General features: G+C 41.4%; 1 protein-coding gene across 5 annotated transcripts; it reads right to left on the minus strand.

The window, feature by feature from the left end:
* Positions 1–9,409: 9,409 nt before the first annotated feature.
* Positions 9,410–18,429, minus strand: fam83b (family with sequence similarity 83 member B). 5 transcript variants are annotated; one of them, XM_005915525.3, is made up of 6 exons: positions 18,283–18,429; positions 15,186–15,287; positions 14,176–14,649; positions 12,859–13,023; positions 12,249–12,373; positions 9,410–11,842 (listed from the first exon to the last, which is right to left on the minus strand). In XM_005915525.3, exons 3-6 carry the CDS (start codon positions 14,623–14,625, stop codon positions 9,946–9,948), a joined length of 2,637 nt encoding a protein of 878 aa, XP_005915587.1. In that variant the 5' UTR covers positions 14,626–14,649; positions 15,186–15,287; positions 18,283–18,429; the 3' UTR covers positions 9,410–9,945. The 5 variants fall into 5 exon arrangements, with proteins under 5 accessions (XP_005915587.1, XP_005915586.1, XP_042071652.1 ...); XM_005915524.3 differs by lacking the exon at positions 18,283–18,429 and adding an exon at positions 16,448–18,260; XM_042215718.1 differs by lacking the exon at positions 18,283–18,429 and adding an exon at positions 16,448–18,260 and having other exon boundaries at positions 15,186–15,307.
* Positions 18,430–21,357: the final 2,928 nt, after the last annotated feature.

Here is a 21,357-nt window from a genome sequence, read left to right on the forward strand (position 1 = left end):
CTGAACACCAATTAGCCAACCACAAAAAGCCCTCAGTTTAGCCATTTCAAGAACTTTGCAAGCATGGATGGAGGGAGAGCAAGAGGAAGAGGAGGAGGAGGTCAAAGAGGCCATGCACGGACCCATATTTCTGATGATATAAGAGCAACTTTGGTGGACCATGTCATCAACCACGGCCTGACTATGAGGGAAGCTGGGCAGAGAGTCCACCCACATCTAAGCCGCTTCACAGTGGCATCTGTAATAGAAAATTCCGACTAGAAAACAGGTCTGTCTTCATCTCACTGCCTTCTACTCTACTCAGATGGTTTTTATAGTACTGTTCTACAGTTACCATATCAAGTGTACAGGGTATTGCAGGGTGCTAATGCTCCTTTTGCAGCCAAAGTGGTAGTTTCTGTGAAACATACCATGATTACTTATATTGAAGTACAGTGTTGTACAGTGGATGATACAGTATATACAGTAAAGTACTGTAAGAAAATAAGCAAACCGATGACAATATGTGGTTGTATTTCTCTAGAATGACTCTAGTTTCCATCGGGCTGCTCTGGTCCAGGCCTGGTTCACCGACCACAATCAATTTGAAGTGGTATACTTGCCCCCTTACTCACCATTTTTAAACCCTATTGAGGAATTTTTTTCGGCTTGGAGATGGCGAGTATATGACCGCCAACCACATGCCCGCATGCCTCTTCTGCAGGCAATGGAACAGGCCTGCGGCGACATTGAGGTGACAGCGATCCATGGATGGTTTCGGCATGCAAGAGGGTATTTTCCCCGGTGCCTAGCGGGAGAGGACATAGCTTGCGATGTTGATGAGGTCCTGTGGCCAGACCCCAACAGACGGCGGGATCCATGAGCCCACTTATGCACACTTGTCATGGTTTTTTGTGTTTACAGTATAGTGTTTTTTCTATTGCAGTATTATTGTGTTGTGGTTTTTTTTTTTTTTTTGCTTCATCTGAATTCATGGTACTGCAATGTACACTATTGAGTAGGTCTATTTGCGTTTTTGGTTGTTTGGAAATGTGTCTCCTGTAAATGTGCCTTCTGAATACACAATGGAATTCAAGGACTGCAGTGTTTTATGTAAAGAAGACTAGTGTGTTCCCCCTGATCTGTAAGTGTTTGCATATGATGCAAGTATGTGTCATTTTGTCAACAGAGTTACATTTTGACAGAGGAATGTTAGGTTTTGACAGCAGAGTTTAGGTTTTGGGAGTGGAGTTTCATTTTGGCACAGATGTGTATGGTATATTTCCCAGTGTTGTGTCGTGTTTACTTGTGTTTAGAGTTTTGGCACAATGAGCGACGTTTTGCAAAATGTGTTCAAGCAACGGGCAAAAACTGTAATTAACACAGTTCAGTGGGAGACAGTGGGTTTAGGTTTACTGGTGGTTGTAAATTGCCCATAGGTGTGAATGTGAGTGTGAATAATTGGTCTGCTTCTCGCCCTAAGACAGGTGTGATAAGCTCCAGCCCCCCCTCTTCACATACTAGACTTTGAGGACAGAAACAAAGTATCGATCCAGTTGCGTTAGTATCGATCTGACACTGTTACCAGTATTGGTTTCAATAAAATTGATATTTGGATTGATCTGCCCACCTCTATTGATAACCCAGGGTTAACGCTGAAGTTACTTGGATAGGTTCAAATCCTGCTTTGTAGTACATGGCTCTGGGGTGATGTCAGCTAGTGCAGCTCGCTAGGTTTAGTGGAAATCTGAGAACTGAAGAAAAGCAAATCCGGAATGTTTAGGGCGTGCATCTGATTCTTACCGACTGCGACTAAATTGTGAGGAGGAGATGGGGACAATTTACATATGGAATGTAAGTGTTGGAAAGGTAAACGACTTAAGGACGAAATGTACTTGAACCCGTCGCGATAGAGTGCGGTGAACAGCTTGCCAATGAGCTTTTGAGCTCCTATGGCTACAGATGAAAACGGCGTAATGTAGGATGCACTCCATACTTAATAAGGCAGGAGTGGGTTTGTTCAGGATGTAAATTATTGGTGGGATAGGAGCGTGGGGTGCTTTGTCATATGGATTTCTTTTTTTTAATGCGGTGATGAAATGCTTATGAATTTCGGCCCGTAATGGGAGTGGGTGGCGGGATGAACTTTGTAATGTGTCTTTCATAGCCGACTGGCGAGTAGGTTGTGTGCAGAGTAACTGCAGTTTTTGGAGCCTTGGCTGGTCTTGATGTGTCCGTCGGTGACTCAGAGGGGTTTGGCTTGCTTGTGCTGTTTTTAGTTGTCAGGTCATCGTTGTAGTCAAAGGTCGAGGGCTTGCAGAAGCGTTGTGACTCTTTAGTTTGTTACAGTCGTTTCTACCTTTGCGCAGAATTCTCAGTAGGTCGAAAGGTGGAGGTCCAGTAAGGGGATGACCACGAAGTGATAAAGGAACCCTGTGAGTCCTCTTGCCTGAGATAGTGGAAACTGGCAGTTGTCCATCACCAGTATTTGGCGTGTAGTCATTGTGACCTGATATGCGCATCCATGGCTCCTTTGACTACTGACCTGAGCTGGATCTTCAAGACACACATACTTGAGACTGAGAAGCCAAGATTGTGATTATGTACCTTGTTGTTGTTTTTAAACACAGCCACGACTCGTTTTTTCCGAAGACGGTTATCTTAGTAACCTAAGAGCAGTCCATTGCGTAAAAAACAATTAGACGTCAACTGTGCAGAACTGTCAGGTTATAAATGCTAGTGGCTATGGTCTGAATATGAAAGAAGCACGAGGCGTTATCAAGCCCATCAGTTATTTGCGTTGTTGACACATGAAAACTTCGTCATTGCAAAACGCACGTAACTGACCATGGTGAAGAAGTGACATTCAGCATGTGTGCCAAATGTCTATTCAAGACCTATTCTGTACAGAAATACATGATGGTTTGGAGTCAAAGACTCTGACAAGTGCACAATGATATATGAACACTATAAGATCGGGGTGACCACTCTCTAAAACGAGTCTTGATCATGTATCGAGTGATATTTCAGGACGGACTTCACAGAAAAAAAGCCGTACGGCTAATATCTGTACATCTCGCCAGAATTCAGCCATAAGCTAAAAAAACACACAATAGGGTAATGAGAAAACACCTGAAGACACAACTGTTGTGCTACGTGGGCGTCTCATCAGCCGCCGCTTGGTTGAGGTGTCTGTGCATAGGGGACGCTATGGTCGACAATCGCTATAGAACAGCGATTCATGGTGGCTCCGCTACCGAGGTTCATCACTGGCTTTGAATGCTCCCCATTAGGGTGACATGTATGCGGGCTGGGCTCTACCGACATTCAATAAGTCGCAGAGAACATCTAGTAAGTCTCGAGTGCTAGAGTATGAGTGTAGACTGCCTTTAGTTGTGGATGTTGCACTCATATTAGACAGAACATAGAGTCGTTCAACCCGAGACGGTTATGTAATGAAAACGGGCTTCTTGGCCGTAGTCGTCGATATTGCTATACAAACTTACAGTCAACCGAAGAGGCATTAGTTAAAGACCCGAGGAGAATGACCATTGTGCGATTCGTGAATAGCGGATAGACGTATTTGAGAGTATTTCGACTGATCGCATATGGGTGCAAATTCGCTAAGTTGTCCAAACGCGAAAACCAATAGAATGCGGAACTAGAGCGACTCAATCGCATGTGCATGACCTCTCAATCGCGTAACTAACATCTTTAAAAGACTCTGTTGCTGACACTGCATCAAGCAAACTAAGACAGGGGCACAAGTACTTTATGAATGAGAGGCTTCACGTTTGTTATGGTTCGCAAGGATAGTGGTTGCAGACCTTCAGTAACGAAGGTTCATGAGACCTAGTAATTTCTTTCGACGGGCGCATAGTTTGAGCCATGATGAAACAAAGAAAAAGACCGCGGTATGGAAATCAACTCAGACCAAGGATTCAGGTTGACATCTGATCGATAGTCCGCTCTGGGTGGCACGTACCTACACAGTCGAGCAATGGTTCTGCTGATCTGCCCGGTGGAGGTACCGTCGCTGTAGCCAGGTGTTACTGCAGCGCGTGAGGATGCATAAAATATGTTGCTGTCACTGAGCGCCGAGGTGCCAGCTGCAAGGATGTGTGTGGCGTAAGCAAAGCAAAATTCTATAGGTTAGTGAGTAGGGAAGTATACATCAGTTGGTTGGTGGCGCTACAAGCACCATGAATGCATATCCTATAAAATGGGCATCCTCTGTTACCACGGAGCATTTAGAATGTAGTAGTTATTGATGGCCAGTTTGTATATGATGCAACCCTCGAAGGCTTATGGCGGCACACAATGTGATATTTCCCCCGCGCTACCCCAATTGCCCTTTGGCCAATTACATTACGACCCCGTCATCTTGTTTTGCACAGGTCAAATCCAGCTTCATCAATGAAAATGAATTCATGAGGCTGTGCAGCTCCATCCATGGCCAAGATTCTCTGTAAAAAAAAAGAGAACATATTACTGTACTACAGTGCTACACATACAGAACCCCACCCATCACACAGGTACCTGTGTAGCTCTCAGAATGGATCCATGTGGTACTGATATGGTACATATTCAGCTGCTACTGGATTTCACCAATACTGTATTGTACATGTAAAGGACAGTTACACTTACCCGTACATATTCAGCTCGAAGTCCTTTGACCCTGTCACTGTTCCTCTCAAATGGGACTCTGTAGAGCTGCTTCATGGTGATGCTGTGTTTTCTCAAGATGCGTGTGATAGAATAGAATAGAATTCAACTTTACTGTCATTGCACATGCACAGGTACAGGGCAACGAAATGCAGTGGTGGTGGTGATGCTCACATGGTTTATGTTGTTGAACACTTGCCTGTCTGCAAGTATTTGCTTTCGTAGCTGGTGGAGACGGATGGCATTGTCTGCCCTCACTAGGTCCTCAACAGCAAGTTCCTGCTGTTGTGTGAACAGGCGTTGGCGTCCTCCCCCAGAAGGTCTTCGAGTCATTCTAGAGGAATACAACCACATATTGTCATCGCTTTGCTTATTTTTCTTACAGTACTTTACTGTATATACTGTATCATCCACTGTACAACACTGTACTTCAATATAAGTAATCATGGTATGTTTCACAGAAACTACCACTTTGGCTGCAAAAGGAGCATTAGCACCCTGCAATACCCTGTACACTTGATATGGTAATGTGATATACTGTAGAGTAGAGTAGAAGGTAGAGAGGTGAAGACAGACCTGTTTTCTAGTCGGAATGTTCTTATTACAGATGCCACTGTGAAGCGGCTTAGATGTGGGTGGACTCTCTGCCCAGCTTCCCTCATAGTCAGGCCCTGGTTGATGACACCAAAGTTGCTCTTATATCATCAGAAATATGGGTCTGTGCATGGCCTCTTCGACCTCCTCCTCCTCTTTCCTCTTGCTCTCCCTCCATCCATGCTTGCAAAGTTCTTGAAATGGCTAAACTGAGGGCTTTTTGTAGTTGGCTAATTGGTGTTCAGTTTTGCAAGTAAGTGCCTTCAGGTGTAGTATTTGAGTGGTTGCAATTACCCGATGTGTTTTGTATTTTGGATACATGTGTTTTCCAAATGGCACCCTGAAATTTCATTTTGTGAACGAAAGTGTCTTATGTATGAAATAGAGTGTAGTATGCAGGACCATGTGTGTTGCATAAAGGAGTAAGTGTGTTGCATAATTGCAACTAGGGTGCAAAGCAGCGCTTTTGTTTAAGGTATGGGTACATGTGTTTGAGGTATGGTAACAAAAGCTTCAAGTTGTGTTACTTTAGTCTAAGCATGGGTTTATAGTGTTCAAGCAACGGGCAAAAACTGTAAGTACTCATTGTCTTACTTTATTATTATCTGTTTTTTTCTTTACCTAATCTAAATTATCCATCTTTAAATGTTGACTTTAATGAGGCTGACCAACTGTCTTTAATGACATGTGATAACAGAAAAAAAACATGTCAAATACTGTAATTTTCTTTCTTTTTACAATAAGAATTTCTAGCTTTTTCCATATATTTAAAAAAATAATTTCAGGAATACTGCAAATAAACAAAGCTTCACAGCTGGCAAGTTCAGCATATTGAATTCTTTTTTAAATACTCCTGTGCGTGACTGAATATCACTGTATTCTCTGTATACAGTTTTTGCCCGTTGCCTGAACACATTTTGCAAAACTTTGCTCATTGTGCCAAAACCCTAAACACAAGTAAACATGACACAACACTGGGAAATATACCATTCACATCTGCACCAAATTGAAACTCTACTCTCAAAACCTAAACTCTGCTATCAAAACCTAACATTCCTTTGTCAAAATGTAACTCTGTTGACAAAATGACACATACTTGCATCATATGCAAACACTTACAGAGCAGGGGGAACACACTAGTCTACTTTATATAAAGCACTGCAGTCTTTGATTTCCATTGTTCATTCAGAAGGCATATTTTCAGGAGACACATTTGCAAACAACCAAAAAAGCAAATAGGCCTACTCAATATTGTACATTGCAGCTTACGCAGTCCATGAATTCAGATAAAGCAAAAAAAAAAAAAAAAAAAAAAACCCATAATACAGTAATAGAAAAAACACTATACTGTAAACAAAAAATCATGACAATTGTGCATACGTGGGCTCATGGATCCCGCCGTCTGTTGGGGTCTGGCCACAGGACCTCATCAACATCGCAAGCAATGTCTTCTCCCGCTAGGCACCGTGCAATACCCTGTACACTTGATATGGTAACTGTAGAACAGTACTATAAAAACCATCTGAGTAGAGTAGAAGGCAGTGAGATGAAGACAGACCTGTTTTCTAGTCGGAATTTTCTTATTACAGATGCCACTGTGAAGCGGCTTAGATGTGGGTGGACTCTCTGCCCAGCTTCCCTCATAGTCAGGCCGTGGTTGATGACATGGTCCACCAAAGTTGCTCTTATATCATCAGAAATATGGGTCCGTGCATGGCCTCTTTGACCTCCTCCTCCTCTTCCTCTTGCTCTCCCTCCATCCATGCTTGCAAAGTTCTTGAAATGGCTAAACTGAGGGCTTTTTGTGGTTGGCTAATTGGTGTTCAGTTTTGCAAGTAAGTGCGCTCAGGTGACATTATTGAGTGGTTGCACTGCGATGCACTGGGATCGTGTCATGTGGATGGGTGTGGTGGAGAGGTACGGTGTGGAATGTGTGACCAGAGTGATGGTTTTTGTCAGTAGGATTGGAGTATGTGTTCGGCAGTTACATATGTTGTGTTTTCAAGGATGGAGATGCATCCGGCGGTCGGGCTGAGAAATTTCCATTTTTGAACGAAGTGTCTCTGTTATTGGGAAATAGAGTGTAGTATGCAGGACCATGTGTGTTGCATAAAGGAGTAAGTGTGTTGCATAATTGCAACCAGAGTGCAAAGCAGCACTTTTGTTTAAGGTATGGGTACATGTGTTTGAGGTATGGTAACAAAAGCTTCAAGTTGTGTTACTTTAGTCTAAGCATGGGTTTATAGTGTTCAGGCAACGGGCAAAAACTGTAACTGTATAGAAATAATACTTGAATAATGAAAACGAGAGATGAATTTCTGCAGTTTACATGCATTTACACTGGAGGCAAAGTGTAAATGCATGTGCACTGGATGCTTTACCATTATTTCCTGGGTGCTTGTTTTGAATAACATATCTATTAAGATCTCTGAATCTATGCTATGCATGAAGTTAATTATTATACCTGACAGGTCACAAAAATGCTGTTGTTGTTGTTGTTGTCATATCATTAAAAATATTTACTGCTTTTCCCAAAGAGAATAAAATAAGAGCAAATATTTTGCCACTTGGTTAAAAGATTGTGGTCTGATTGAATACACAATAACTCATGTGGTGTGCTCCCCACCAGCCCGAGGCACTCATAGCATAGAGTACAGCCAGTGTTTGTGTGTCAACACAATCAAATTAGGAAATCAATGTAGTAATATACGAACATACGAACAACGGTCTGGATGACCAGCATTACCATACCCATATGGAAGAACAAAGGGGATGTAGCCGAATGCTCAAATTACTGTCCCATCCGCCTACTATGTCACACGACAAAAATATTCGAAAGAGTCATCGATGCACGTCTTCGGGAAATTGTCAACGTCACCCCCAACCAATGCGGTTTTGTAAAGGGATGTGGAACAACTGACGCCATACACGCCGCCCGACTCCTGCTGGAGAAGCACAGGGGAAAAGAACAAGACGGTACATATTGCCTTCCTAGACCTTGAAAAGGCTTTCGACAGGGTACCCCATGACCTCATATGGCACTCCCTAAGATCGCATGGTGTCCCTGAGGCGTACATCAAATGGATACAGCTCCTCTACGACAACGCCACCAGTTCAGTCCGATGCACCGCTGGACTATCACCTCCCTTCCCAGTTAGAGTTGGGGTCCACCAAGGGTCAGCTCTGTCACCCCTCCTCTTCATTCTATGTATGGATACCATCACGGCCGAGCTCCAGTTACCTCGTCCATGGTCTCTCCTCTTTGCCGATGACGTATTCCTCACCAGCAAAGACAGAGAAGAGACCCAAACGACGACACAACTCTGGAAGACCCGGCTCGATGAATACGGTATGCGGCTCAATACGAAAAAGACCGAATACCTGGAAGGAGGCCCCCAAACTGATGGCACCATCATAACTGACAGCGAAGAGTTGAAGAAGACCGCTACTTGGGCTCAGTCATCAGCTACGATGGAAATATAACCTCCGATGTCCGAGCACGAATAAATGCAGCCTGGTTAAAATGGCGACAGGTCACTGGTGTCCTTTGCAACAGAAGAATGCCAGATCGACTCAAGGGAAAAATCTACAAAGCGGTGGCCCGCCCAGTAGCCCTGTATGGTTCCGCATGTTGGCCCGCATTGACCACACATGAACAGGCCCTAAACACCATGGAGATGCGTATGCTCCGATGGAGCTTCGGAATTACAAGACGGGACCGTGTTACGAACAAAGACATACGGAAGCGACTAGGTGTAGCCCCAATTAAGGAAAAGATGTTTGAGTCCCGCCTGAGGTGGTATGGACACGTGATTCGAAGCGATGAGAACTCTGTAGCAAAAACGGCAATGATGATCGACCCAGAAAGATGCCGGCCTCGAGGCAGACCGAAGAAACGGTGGATGGACAAAATTAAGGAGGACGCCTTGGACAGAACCAAATGGAGAAACCTTTGCCGAAGAGCGGACCCTGCACCAGCGGGAACAACGCCAGGATGAAGAATATACGAACATATTGCCTAGAGACAGGCTTGCACCTTGAGTCAAGTGTGGGACATTGACTTTTGACTTAAGGCACAAAACCCATGAATTAAAACAAACTCTTATGATGAATCTCTTAAAAGCAATGAGTTAATAAAGAAAGTGTTCTTCATTTTCCTGAATACAATATATTAAAAGTGATGCAAATTTTTATTAAGAAAATACAGCACATGTTTTACAGAAGTATTGCACCCTCCCAGCATTCGGCAAAACCTGTCTGACACAGGATGTGCTCCATCATATCTTATCTTGGACACCTGTAGCATTTGCAATGTTTATTCTGTAACTTACCCGTCAACATTCATGTGGCTTTGGCAGTAGTAACAGCACCTTGGTATGTGTATGCACTTGCAGCAATACATTTTATACTTTTGTGACATTTTGAAACAACAAAAAGGTACGCATCCCCAAACACATTCTGACAGTGAATTTGTTAGGAAGTTCAAGTAGAAGAAAGACACAAAAGCAGCTTGACAATTGTATTTCCAGATTGCCAATATATGGCATCCATCAGTGCACCTATAAACCAGTAAAGACGTAAACTCTGTTTGCCAAAACATTTTCTTAACGCAGCAAAGTGCAAAGCTACATGTATAAACATTACCAATCACATGTGCATTAGTAGTTATTGACCTGTGAAGAGTGTGCGTAATGCTAAGACACGTCGCTACTTGTTCTTGTGTATAAAATTTCCCACTCTTTGAAAGAATTTCTCCAGCTTGTTTTCATGATGTCCACGGGCAGCCTGAGTGCTGTTGAGTTCAATAGCTGCCTCGCCTTTTGGAAGGCTTTTGGACTTCTCCTGGGACGGTTTGATTCTGAAGCTGTGTGGAGTGCGTAGAGAGGTTTTCTTTTCCGATGAGCCGAAAGGCTCAAATCTGCTCGACAGGCGATTCTCACCTCCTCGGTCTTTGCTCCAGCTGCTTGAGTGAAATCCAGGCCTTGTGTTTTTGTCAAAAATGCTGGGTTTCTTCTGTGTGGTGGTTTTGGAGAGAGCGCTCTGCGGAGGTTGTTGTTCTTTCTCAGCTTGGAATCGCGATTTTAAAGATTTTATGCCCTCCACGTTGTTCCTCTGGCGCTCTGAGAAGTAACTGAGAGAAATGCTTCTGCTTGGGAGATGTTTTTGTTCTATAACTGATGTTTTCTCCTCATCCTCAGCAGTCAGAGTGTCTGAGCTGTCCGCTGACGTGAGACTTGGTGTTTTTGAGTTCCTAATTGAATTCTCTTTTTTCTCTTGTATGTTCAGCAAAGATGTGATTTTCTTAGCGCCCGTGCGGTTAGATTTATCAGTCAAATCCTTGCTTTTCACATCCAGGGCTACTGCTGACAAAGCCCGGGCCGGTGGCTCCTGCCAAATGGGGCCACTGGGACTCTTTGTGCTTGTCATGCTCTTGACATCATAATGGGAGACAGATCTCTGATCTTCATTTAGGTTTGACCCATGTCCTCCATTCAGTGCAGTCATTGCTGCTTCACTTTGGCCTTCTTGCATCCTTACAAAAGCATTGTACATGTGATTTGATGGTTCGTGTGTGCTTGATCTCGGATCTGCCACACTGTGCCTTTTGACCCAGTTGTCACTGAAAATGTTAGGGTTTGTGATTATTTGCCTGTCTTTAGCTCGGCTCAGGTTGGCATATGAATGATAAGGGTTTCTACCTGTATCATAGCCTGCTCCTGTTGGAGTCCATTGCATGGATGAGTAGTGTAAATGACTGTTTTTTGTGGGGCTAAGACTACTAGAAGTATGTAGATATCTGTTTGCCTCCATTTGTTCTTGTACGGTTGGCCTGAGAGCAAGAGAGGACCTCATCCCTCCCTGCATGAACAGGCTAGCTTTGTCCAGTTGTTCAAACTGGTCTAAATAGTCACAAGAGTCCCCAAATGGGACATCAGGATTATTAAGATATGACTCGATCCTCAATGTACGCATATAGGACTTGGACATATTCTCCAATGTTGGCATGTTCTGCTGCTTGGATAGAACTCGTTTGTCATTTCCGTTGTAAGACTGCAAATTGTGACTTCTGTGTATCTGTGGCACTTGTAAATAATTATTCATAGCATAGTTGTTTGCTCCATCTCTAGAGATATTCCAGTTGCTCCCTCTAGGCTTGATGTTCTGTGGGATGGATTCGTGTCCATCTTGCCTCTCTCCAGCATAGCTGTGCCTTTTGAAGAAGTTCATCTCCTCCACTGATTGAAATTCCTGAACACCAATGCCATTTTCCATCAAGGGTCTAAGTTTGTAATCTTCCTCTTCAAACAGCCTCTCTTCATAATCTCTTTGACCGAGGTTCCTCTCACGAGTCTTCCGATAGACTGTGTCCAGACTTTGCCTCAACATGTCCCTCCGCTGAAGATTTGGAGCAGAATGACAGTTTGGTAAAATCTGTTGCCCAAGTGACCCGTTTCGTTGGAGCAAATCCTCTGGAGGACACAGTTCAGGTGGCACGATCGATCGGGCATAGAGGGTTCGAAACTCCTCATCGTAGGACTTCACCAGATGTCCTGTGATGATCTGAACCATGCTCAGATTGATCTTCTCAAATGACCAGGTGAAACTGTAAACAAACAGGAAAATACTTGTATAAAAACTGTATTTTGATTTGTTTCCCTTGGTTTTCAGCTTAGATTTGTTATCCTCAAATAGTTGTTAGTCTCAAACTGAAAGGCTTTCACTTTAAATGAAAACCTTTCACTTAAAGGTTTGCACTTACAGACTCTAAGTACACTAGTAAAATACGTTTACAACACCTGGAATACTGAAACTTTTTTTTCCACTATAAGTGCAGTCACATTTTCTACAAGCTTTTCACATTAATAAACAGCAAAAAGCTGAAACAAATAATAAATACTAACTGTGACAGAAATTTTGTAAAGAGCCAGAACAAATATAGTGCTGAAAGCTTTTTGTGTGCACCTCAGTGGTCTCAACCACAGCTCCGGTTGTATTGCAATTTTGTTTACCTGTATGAGCCGTAAATTGCTGTGTGACAGTCAGCTAAAAGAAACTTCTGCTCCATTGCACCATGAAATTTAGCTCCTAATCGACAGCGGTAATCCTGACCTTTCACGGTGCGCACCCTCATGTTCTGCAATCAGAGCAATGAAAGGAGAGTGTCAGAACATATGTATGACTGTCACATTTTACAAGTGGTAATAATATGTCAAAGAGGAAATTAATATGTGATACAGGCATGCATATTGTACAGAATCATTCCGATTATTTGTTGAATCGTCGAGTTGTTGTTGTTGCTGTTGGCATGTAATTTCTATTTAAAAGGAACTTTGTAGGTGTGTTTGAGTCGTTGTAATCTCTCTCCAGTAATTACAACTCCACCCAAAAACAGGATTAACCAGATTTACTAATAATTTAACGCTTTAAAGTTAAGGTTTATTTTTTTTAAAAAAGGTCATTTGTTACTTTGCATATGGCAATAAACACAATTTTTTGAAAACTATCTTCTTAATTACTGTGAACTTTAAAAAACATTTTAAGCCTGGGAAGATAATATTTACATGTAAGAATGCATGCACAGCCAAAACATCAAATAAATCCATTCCATCCTAAACTTACTCTCAGTTGTTGGAGTTTCACATCTTGGTTTTCAGCCATTGTCAGGAAACTTTTCAAATGGTAATCATCCAAAAGCACATAAACCGGGACTCCCCGTATTGAAGCGTCGACGGCTTCTTTGAATATATCCACATCAGTAAACACGTCCATTACAATGGCAATGACCTGCAAGGACAAATCAACAGTGAATAGTAAATCAATCTGACATCTGCAAGCTCATAAATGGTAAATTGCCTTAAATGAGACTCTGAAAAATCACTTATGAAGAAAGTCTCCAACATGATTCCATGCTGAAGAAAAAGGGACACGATAAACGGCTACATGTGCTTATCTATAATCAATACATTTAAATGTTTGGAGCACTCAAAGCACTTTTTACCACAAGTCTTGTTTACCCAATCACATGCACATTCACACAGGCACTTTTTCTATACCTAAGCACTTTGTCTAACAGGCATGCACACACTCACACTCCAATGGATGCATCAGGGGCAACTTGGGATTCAGTATCTCCTGAGCCACAGCCATCCATTGATCTCAAATCCATTTCAGTCACTCCTGGAACATTTTTGTGAGTGGGACCAAACTAGAGCCCTTTTGCTTCGTTCTTTGATTTCACTTCAGGTTCAGTAAGTGTACATAAAAGGTTCCTAATGATAATGCAGACGGTGAAAATCCTGGACGCTTTGAAAATAGCACTATCACACTGTGTTACTTCAGGATGTAATGAACCTATGTGTGACTTTACTGAGTGTTACTCATACATATTGTGCCTGGACTGTGTGTGATCTCCAATGCACTTTCATATATGCACTATTTAAAAATTAAAAGTTGCTGTCTGGACAGGCTTGAGACAGTGCAGCTGCTCTGTTTCATTAAAGATTTATTCCAGTTCCGTTTTCTTTACACTTCACTAGCATGAGAACTGAGGGGGTGGTTTCTTTAGCGCTTTGTGAGCTTTAGGACTGAGATATGCGGGCACGCATTGATCACTTATGTTGATACTTTCCTGCCATTTTCTGGTGAACATGCTGCTTTAATTAACAGTCAGCTCAGACTTTTAAAAAAGCAATCGTCCACTACGCAAAACTGACAGAGGCTGTTTACTGAGGTGTAAACTGCTTCTTATAATGCAGCAATCGAAATTACTATAAAAATAGTTCACACACTCATTTCTCATGATGGTGAGTTGCAGAACCAGATTTTGGCCCAGGCAGACACTCCTTTTCCCTGAAGGAGAAAGGTGCTTCTGACATGCTTTTGTGATCAATGCGTGCCCGCATATCTCAGTCCATTGTTGCTGGTAGCTCTGATTACCTGTCTTGCATCCTGAATGTGCTTCCGGATGACTTCTTTAATTGTTGGGCTGTTTAGTCTCGGTGGATGAAAGAGCAGATCTATATTAGTCTGTAACATTTCATGCAAAACCTCCGGCCACCCTAAGTCCAGATTTGGCGTTTCCACATCTGAGTGCATGGGCCAATATGTCCCAGAGGATGATTTGGTATCCGAGGGATCTTTGATTTCCTCGGTCTGGGTTTGAGGTGGGAGCTGTTCTGCATTTCCAGTGATGAAGAGGATCTCATCTTCTGAGAGAAAGCTCCCGAGCCGTTCTCCTTTTAAGAACTCCTGGTAACTGTCTCTGCCGCCATTCACCAAGCGATCAATTGCCAGCCGATACGACTCCTTATAGTGAGGCTGAATGAAATCCTCTGATTTAAATTCACCTCGCAAGGAGGACAACAGGGAAAACTCTGGAGACTCCATGGCTCCAGACTTTTTTAGTAGGACCTGTAATAGAAAATGACATAATGTTAGAGGATCAGAGAGCAAACAGTGCAACAGGGTGGAACATGTTGACTCATGGCAACCCTAACGAGGAAAGGTAAGCTGTAATGCAGTATGCGGAAAGTTGTTAATGTTAAACTATACTACAGTTTGCATGGAAAGGTCAAAGAGTACATTAAAGGCAGTGTTCTTATATAAAGCAGTAAATTATTTAATGTTCTAGATAGTTTATGAGGTGATGAAGATATTAAAAGGCATGTTTAAAGATGTATTTTAGGCATTTTCCAGGCCTTATAACATATTACAGACAGGAAAGCAGACTCTAACCCGAGCCTCTGATGGAGGCCTCAGCATGTGGATCGCCTTCTCAACCAGGTGAGCTATAGTCCTGGTCAACACATGGTTTGTTTTAATGGCGTGTACAGTTTGCCTCAACAACATATAATCAGTTTTTTACGGCGCTGTTTCGAAACCTGAAAGACTTAAAAATTCACATCAAGGAATTTCCACTGTACAGTTGAAATGTAAATAAAACCAACCTGTTTTCACTTCTGTCACTTTTATCAACGTGAAGACCCAGCATGGTTGGATGGTTAGAAAGGTGTAGTTGTTTTTCACCTGACGTTAAGGTGAGCTCACCACTAGAAAAAGAAATCAGGGGCTGTACAAAGAGCTGTTTACTGATTAGCTAACCAGCATTTCCTCAGTAACACTCAATAATAAGATATGATAAATTACTTGAGAAGAGGGTGGTAAATATCTCATGCTTCAGCATGCCCATGTTACATAAATAACACAAAATAAAATAGCTAAACCAGGAACTACATGATAATTTGCTGTCAGTAGATTTATATTTTAAGTGGTTTTTAATGTACTCTGGTAAATCTGGTCTGTGTTTTACACTTATTTTGGTTTTGAAAGCTGTTTTGAAATACTGAACACCATATCTGCTCCTTCCATGTTTAAATGTGAATCGCTTCAAACTGGGGTGCCCTTTTGCCCCTTTAGAGTTTAGATTGACAGATTGACAGCTTAAAGCTATTGCCCCTGTTAATATTAGTACTGGACAACAGGAAATTAAAAAAAACACTGTAGCCTTTAAAGCCCACGGTTTTCATTAATTCGGTGATCCAGGTGCTTCCCTGTTATATTTGACATTATATGTCCAATCAGGTCTCACCAGATTAATGCAAACACATGTCGGCTGAACAAACGAGTGTTACAATTTAAACATTCAAGCTTTTCACTCTAGTTTCACATTAATGTTGGCTAAGTGTAGAGAGCGTAGAGTCAAATTTGCACTCGCCCTTTTCGCTTTTACTTTCCTCTATGGGAAAGTGTGAGTGGAAATTTTACTTTCACTGCCGACTTTGCTGCAGAGCATGAACCATTGCCAACATACAGATCACCTTATGTACAGCTGTTTCTTATACCTGTTTTCAGGTACCTTTTCAGCTTTCTTGTACATTCTGATTTTATACATGCACAGTTATTTACATTTTGAGTTAGATCTCAGTTATCAAAGCTCCTTCAAGTGTGCGGCTTGGTTGTGCTGCTTTTCTGGTAAACAGAAATGTCAAAAGGCTGAGCAGCTGTTATCGCAACGCGTTTAATCATAGGACACACACCTCATAACAACGGCTTCTGTTTACATTTATTCATAAATCTCCCAGTGTTCATTCATTTGAAAGCGAGGCATTTGATATTCTTACAGCCGCTCGCTGAATGTCTCTCAGCGGCTTCAAAAGCTTAGTGAGCTAGTCACAACAATGTTATCTTATACTCAATAACAGTGACTTACATTTAGATTCCTGACTCTGTGAAAATCCTCTTGACTGCTCCCAGAATATCCCGCTTACATTTACATATTTTCAACTTATGTTCAATGTTTAGAGACTCATGTGTGCCTACTGAAAAAGACAAAGAAGCAGAGGTGTCTCAACATGATAAGCAGTCTGCAGGTTGAGGGTGTGGATTCCAGTTCTAACATGCAAATTATCAGACTCGAAACTCGCTCACAGGGAGTCATAAACCTGTTTCAGACCTAAAGCCACTCCCCTTCTGTATTTGGGTACAAAGTTCAGAATGACGAAAATCTAACATATTGACGGACACAAAGAGGTTTTGTTAATACATCGGGAATAGTGGCACAGCACTCCTCAAAGACAATACATTTTAATTTTAGAGTGTGACTCTATTTATTGTTATGTATGGCAAGGAATGTTGGTTTAAAATCAAATAAAACATTTGCAGTGTCTTCACACAGATTACTCCTATAAACCCATGTGAACTCAAACCAGAAAGATTACTCATTATCTCAACCCCTGTGGCTGAAATGTCAGGGTGGAGCTACTCAAACTTATTTTGCTGACACAAGTCACATCCCTTGTCCTTTTTGGTCAGCACTCAATTGGTAATGAAAAAGGGGCTATTGGGTAACAAAGCCGCAATCACTAAAGCATTTTACCTGACGCGAACGAGTCTAAAGGACAACAACTCAAACAGCCAGTTTAACTTTGTTCAAGGGTTGGGTGACTGTGAAATAATGTGTCTAACATAAACAAGACATCCATAAAAGATGTTTGTTACACAAACATTTACATTTACAGAACCCAAGTGTGTGTCAGACTGAGACAAATGTATTCTCTGTTGCACGTCCGTTTACAGTATACAGTGTGTTATCATGGATTAGGGACGACCTGAATTTCAGTTTAATTACTTTATTTGCTGACTATTAAACTGAAATGACCAAGTGTGACAAGAACAGTGTTCTAACCTCCCTGTCTCGGTGTATCCAAATGCCATTAGCCTCAAAGCACTCAAAGCATTTTTCAGGCCAGTTCAGGTTTATATATCATGCTGAGGACTTTAACAACAATTGATTAACTAACACCACAGGACACCCGCTGAAATAACCATTAAGCCTGTGCCTAGAGAAACAGACTCCCCTCCAGTCCACTCCCTGCAGCCTCAGTTTGAAAAGATGTCTGTTTAATCTCTGGGAAAGTTTAAAAAAAACAGTCTGACATTTTAGGAGGTATCCATTTAACCGATAGTCAAAAGATAGCTTGAATTATCCTTGCAACAGCACGAAGACTGGAAATGGGAGAAAATGGCTCATCCAAAGATGACCTGCCTACCAGCACTCCTAAAACCTATCAGCATCCTAAATGGATTTTTTCCCTCTTAGATGCAAAATAATTATTAACCACAAACACTATTACAGGTCCAGCAGAGTGAAACGATTTAAGCGACTGCTTATTCTGTTTTCAATTAACTATCAATTAACTTTCACAGTGTGCTAAAGCACATTCAGTCCCAACTAGTTAAGACTACCATGGCTTATCAGTTTGCCTAGTTCTTTTTCTTCTCTGCATCACATTCTTTTAATCAGTAAATAAATTCTGTCTTAAGTAACCTGTTCCTAATAATATGACCAAGATATGAAAATCAAGTTCTTTTACATATATGTGTCTCACTGAGCTAATGCTGAGAAATTAAAGCAATAATATGATGATTATTTAAGAGGGACTTGATCAAAAAAGCTCCTGTCTCATTACATTATTCCAAATTACTTGTCTCTGGTCAAAGATTCATGGGAATGTTTGCTCATGAAAAAATGGCATTGTTACGTACAGTGTCGACACTCTGCTCCTGGGTCAGGGCTCACACACCTCGGGTAGTTCTCCAGTATTTCGCTTGAAAAGTAAAACCACAACGAACAAAATCTCTGCACCATTGTTCTGTCTTGAGTCTGGGTGTGTGTGGATTAAGTAACGTATGCAGGGAGTTTCTTTTCCTCAATCGGCCTCCTTGTGAGTCACCTTTTGTGACACCCAATCCCTGTAGTCATGGTCAGTTCCTCAGGCTGTTCTCAGCTCCTGCCGGCAAGTCTGAGCAAGTGGTGTGTTGTTATGTCGCTGTGCAGCGCCTGTAATCAGTTAACTACAGCTCTGACGTCTTGATAAACATCAGTGCTGAAGCAAGAAACTTGTCACTGAGTACGCTCAAAATAAAGAAGGAACTTATTAGTCTTAGAAGCATTTAAAACTCATGCTGCATTCCTATAGCTTTTTGCTCTTTTTGTATTTGAGAGTAAAAAAAAATGTTTTGACTAGTTTTCCATATTGAGAAATCTCTAGAGACTAAGCAGCAGGCTTAGTAGACAACTGCTTAAATCTTAAATCATTCCTCTTGCAACATTTAAATGAATGGTTTACAGTGTAATCAGTATAGAAGTATGCTCACATACAAGGTGAAATCAAAGGTTTCAGCTGTTGTAAATTACAGGTGTAATTATGCATGCTGGATTTGTATCTGTTAAACACGGGAGGAAGTGTTATATCACTGCTTCGGTGCAGAAGCTTGATCACACCTTGTTTAGTGGTTTGGATTTTTAGTTAATAGCCCACACAAATCAAACATTGCTGCCAGGCTAACCACAACTTTAAGCAGGGGCGGAGCGTGGGGGTGGCTTACTGGGCTTAAGCCCGGGTTGTTTTGTCAGAAGCCCGGGGTCTTTTGGAGTGTAATTTTTTCATAGTTAGATGCCTGGCTGACAACTGTATAAAACAAAAAGTACACACAATATTCGAAGCACATAATGCACACAGTGGGAATTTACGACTGTGCGTGAATCCCCCTGATATTGGTATGATCCGAGCTCAGGCACTAAGCAACTGAGCGAGGGGGCGGGGCTGCAGCCAGGTGCTCTTGTGCCTGTGAGTGCGCTGTTGGAGTAACGGAGCCAGCCATACTAAGGACAGCTTAAGTTTGACCAGGTACCAAAGCAAACCATTCATACCGTACAAATGACGGTGAATCACGAAAGATTGATATCAAACTGATCACTTGACCAATATTACGTTACTTGCTCTTCAAGTGAATCAACAAATGGCGAAATGAAAAGCCGAACAAATGCTATTTTTTTTAGAGAGTCTTAGCTTACGTGTGTTTATTTCATATTTTCAGTTCTTACCCTCCCCGACTAAATCGGTTTCAGTTATGTACTGAAATATAAGAATGGACATTAGAGGCTTCTTTCAAAGAAAAAACTCAGGTAAATGTTATTTTATATATTATGCTTTGTATGTTGTTCAGTATATTTCTATGCAAAACAAGAGGGATTTCAGTACACAGCAGGATATTCACATTTGTAACCAGATATTTACACTTTAGGGAGAAAACATAAAACATTTTTACTGTACAACATCAATTTAGAGTAAACTTTTGTTTTAGATAAATATTGAAATATCTTTTGAATTAGTTAAATGTCAGAATAAAGAGAGACAGAGCTTCTATTTTTTATCACTTTCATCAAATTTAGGAGTACATGTACACTAAGTTTATTGTTAATTAATAAGAAAACTCCAGACGATTCCATTCTGAGCTGAAGAAGCTTCTGATAGGTTAGTAGAGTCCATGTGAGTAAATTGGTGGCACAGCTGTGGATGCATATAAGGCAAAACACAGAGCCTGTTTCTTTGACATGGGAAATCAAGAGATGTCAACCAAAACACCAGGAAAGAACTGTGGAGCTCCATAAGTGTGGCTCAGTTTGAATACAATTTGGTGCCATTTGCAATTAAGAAATACAGACAGTTTCTCTCTTTACTCTTAAAGTTAACAAATATGTTTTTTATATTTATCAATCTAAAAAAATAAACATTTAGTCTGATTTGATGTTACAATTAAAAAAGTGTTTGTGTTTTGATCTGAAGAGTATAATATCTGGTTTCAACTGTATATTTGATGATTGTCAGCACAAAGAGGGAGAGAGAGGAGAATGAGGACAGAACAGAGATGAACAAGAGCAGGTGAGACACACATGTTAGTCAAATGGTTGTTTACCAAAAGTATCACCGTATCATAGGTCCTCATGTATCTCGTACCTAGTGTTTCTTTTTAGGTTTGCTATTTTTCAAATTCTATATTTATTAAGTTATGCAGGCTTGTTTGCACAACAAGGCTAAATAATTATATAAACTTTTCTCAATCTAAATAGTGGACTTTGGTAGAATTAAAAAATAAGTGTAGTGCAGGTCTATGATGATTTTTAGTGCTACTATCATCTAGTTCTGATTCTGGTTCTGTCTTGGTTACTGTTGTAGTCCTGTTTTAATTCCGGATCAGTTCTGGGTCTGGTTGAATTGGGGTTTAGTCCTCGTGTCTCGATACAGGCCCGACTTTGTTCTGCCTTGCTGCTTAATTAAAAAACTAGTTTAAGGTGTCCTGTATATGTGATATCTTTTTTTCCCTATATGAAGTCATTCTTTTTTGAACAAAACTCAAAACAGAGCCCAATCTTTCAGTCATTTCTACACCCCCCCCCCTCCCCAAAAAAAAGAAAAAAGAAAAAAAATCCCACATGCATACTACCCTTTAGGGCTAAGCCCCGGGTGTTTCAAATGTCTGGCTCCGCCTCTGACTTTAAGTAACAAATGGAAAAACACAGATGCCGGAAATGCATCCAGACAAACAGTAGTCAGGTTCTTTATGGTCACTCATTATCTGCTGTGGTGGGTAAATACATACTTTCCTGTCCTGACTTGATGGTTCAGCAGTCAGCCAAGGATGTGGATAGGTGGTTCACCCTCCAGCTTTTCATCAAGCCAGCTCAACACAACATATTAGAAATTCAGTTTTGAAGTTACGCTGATACTCATTTCTGGTGCCCTAGCAGAAGCTAACCGACCGTCCACTTCATCCATG

The sequence above is a fragment of the Haplochromis burtoni genome, unplaced genomic scaffold (genome assembly GCF_018398535.1).
Source record: "Haplochromis burtoni strain Fernald_Lab_line unplaced genomic scaffold, NCSU_Asbu1 Contig_12, whole genome shotgun sequence".
Classification (NCBI taxonomy): domain Eukaryota; kingdom Metazoa; phylum Chordata; class Actinopteri; order Cichliformes; family Cichlidae; genus Haplochromis; species Haplochromis burtoni.

Coding starts and splice junctions, on each gene's coding strand:
- fam83b (XM_005915526.3), bottom strand. CDS start 14,625: ATGGAGTCTCCAGAGTTTTCCCTGTTGTCCTCCTTGCGAGGTGAATTT. Junction 13,024..14,175: donor ACATTCAGGATGCAAGACAG/GTAATCAGAGCT, acceptor TTGTCCTTGCAG/GTCATTGCCATTGTAATGGA. Junction 12,374..12,858: donor TGAAACTCCAACAACTGAGA/GTAAGTTTAGGA, acceptor CTCTGATTGCAG/AACATGAGGGTGCGCACCGT.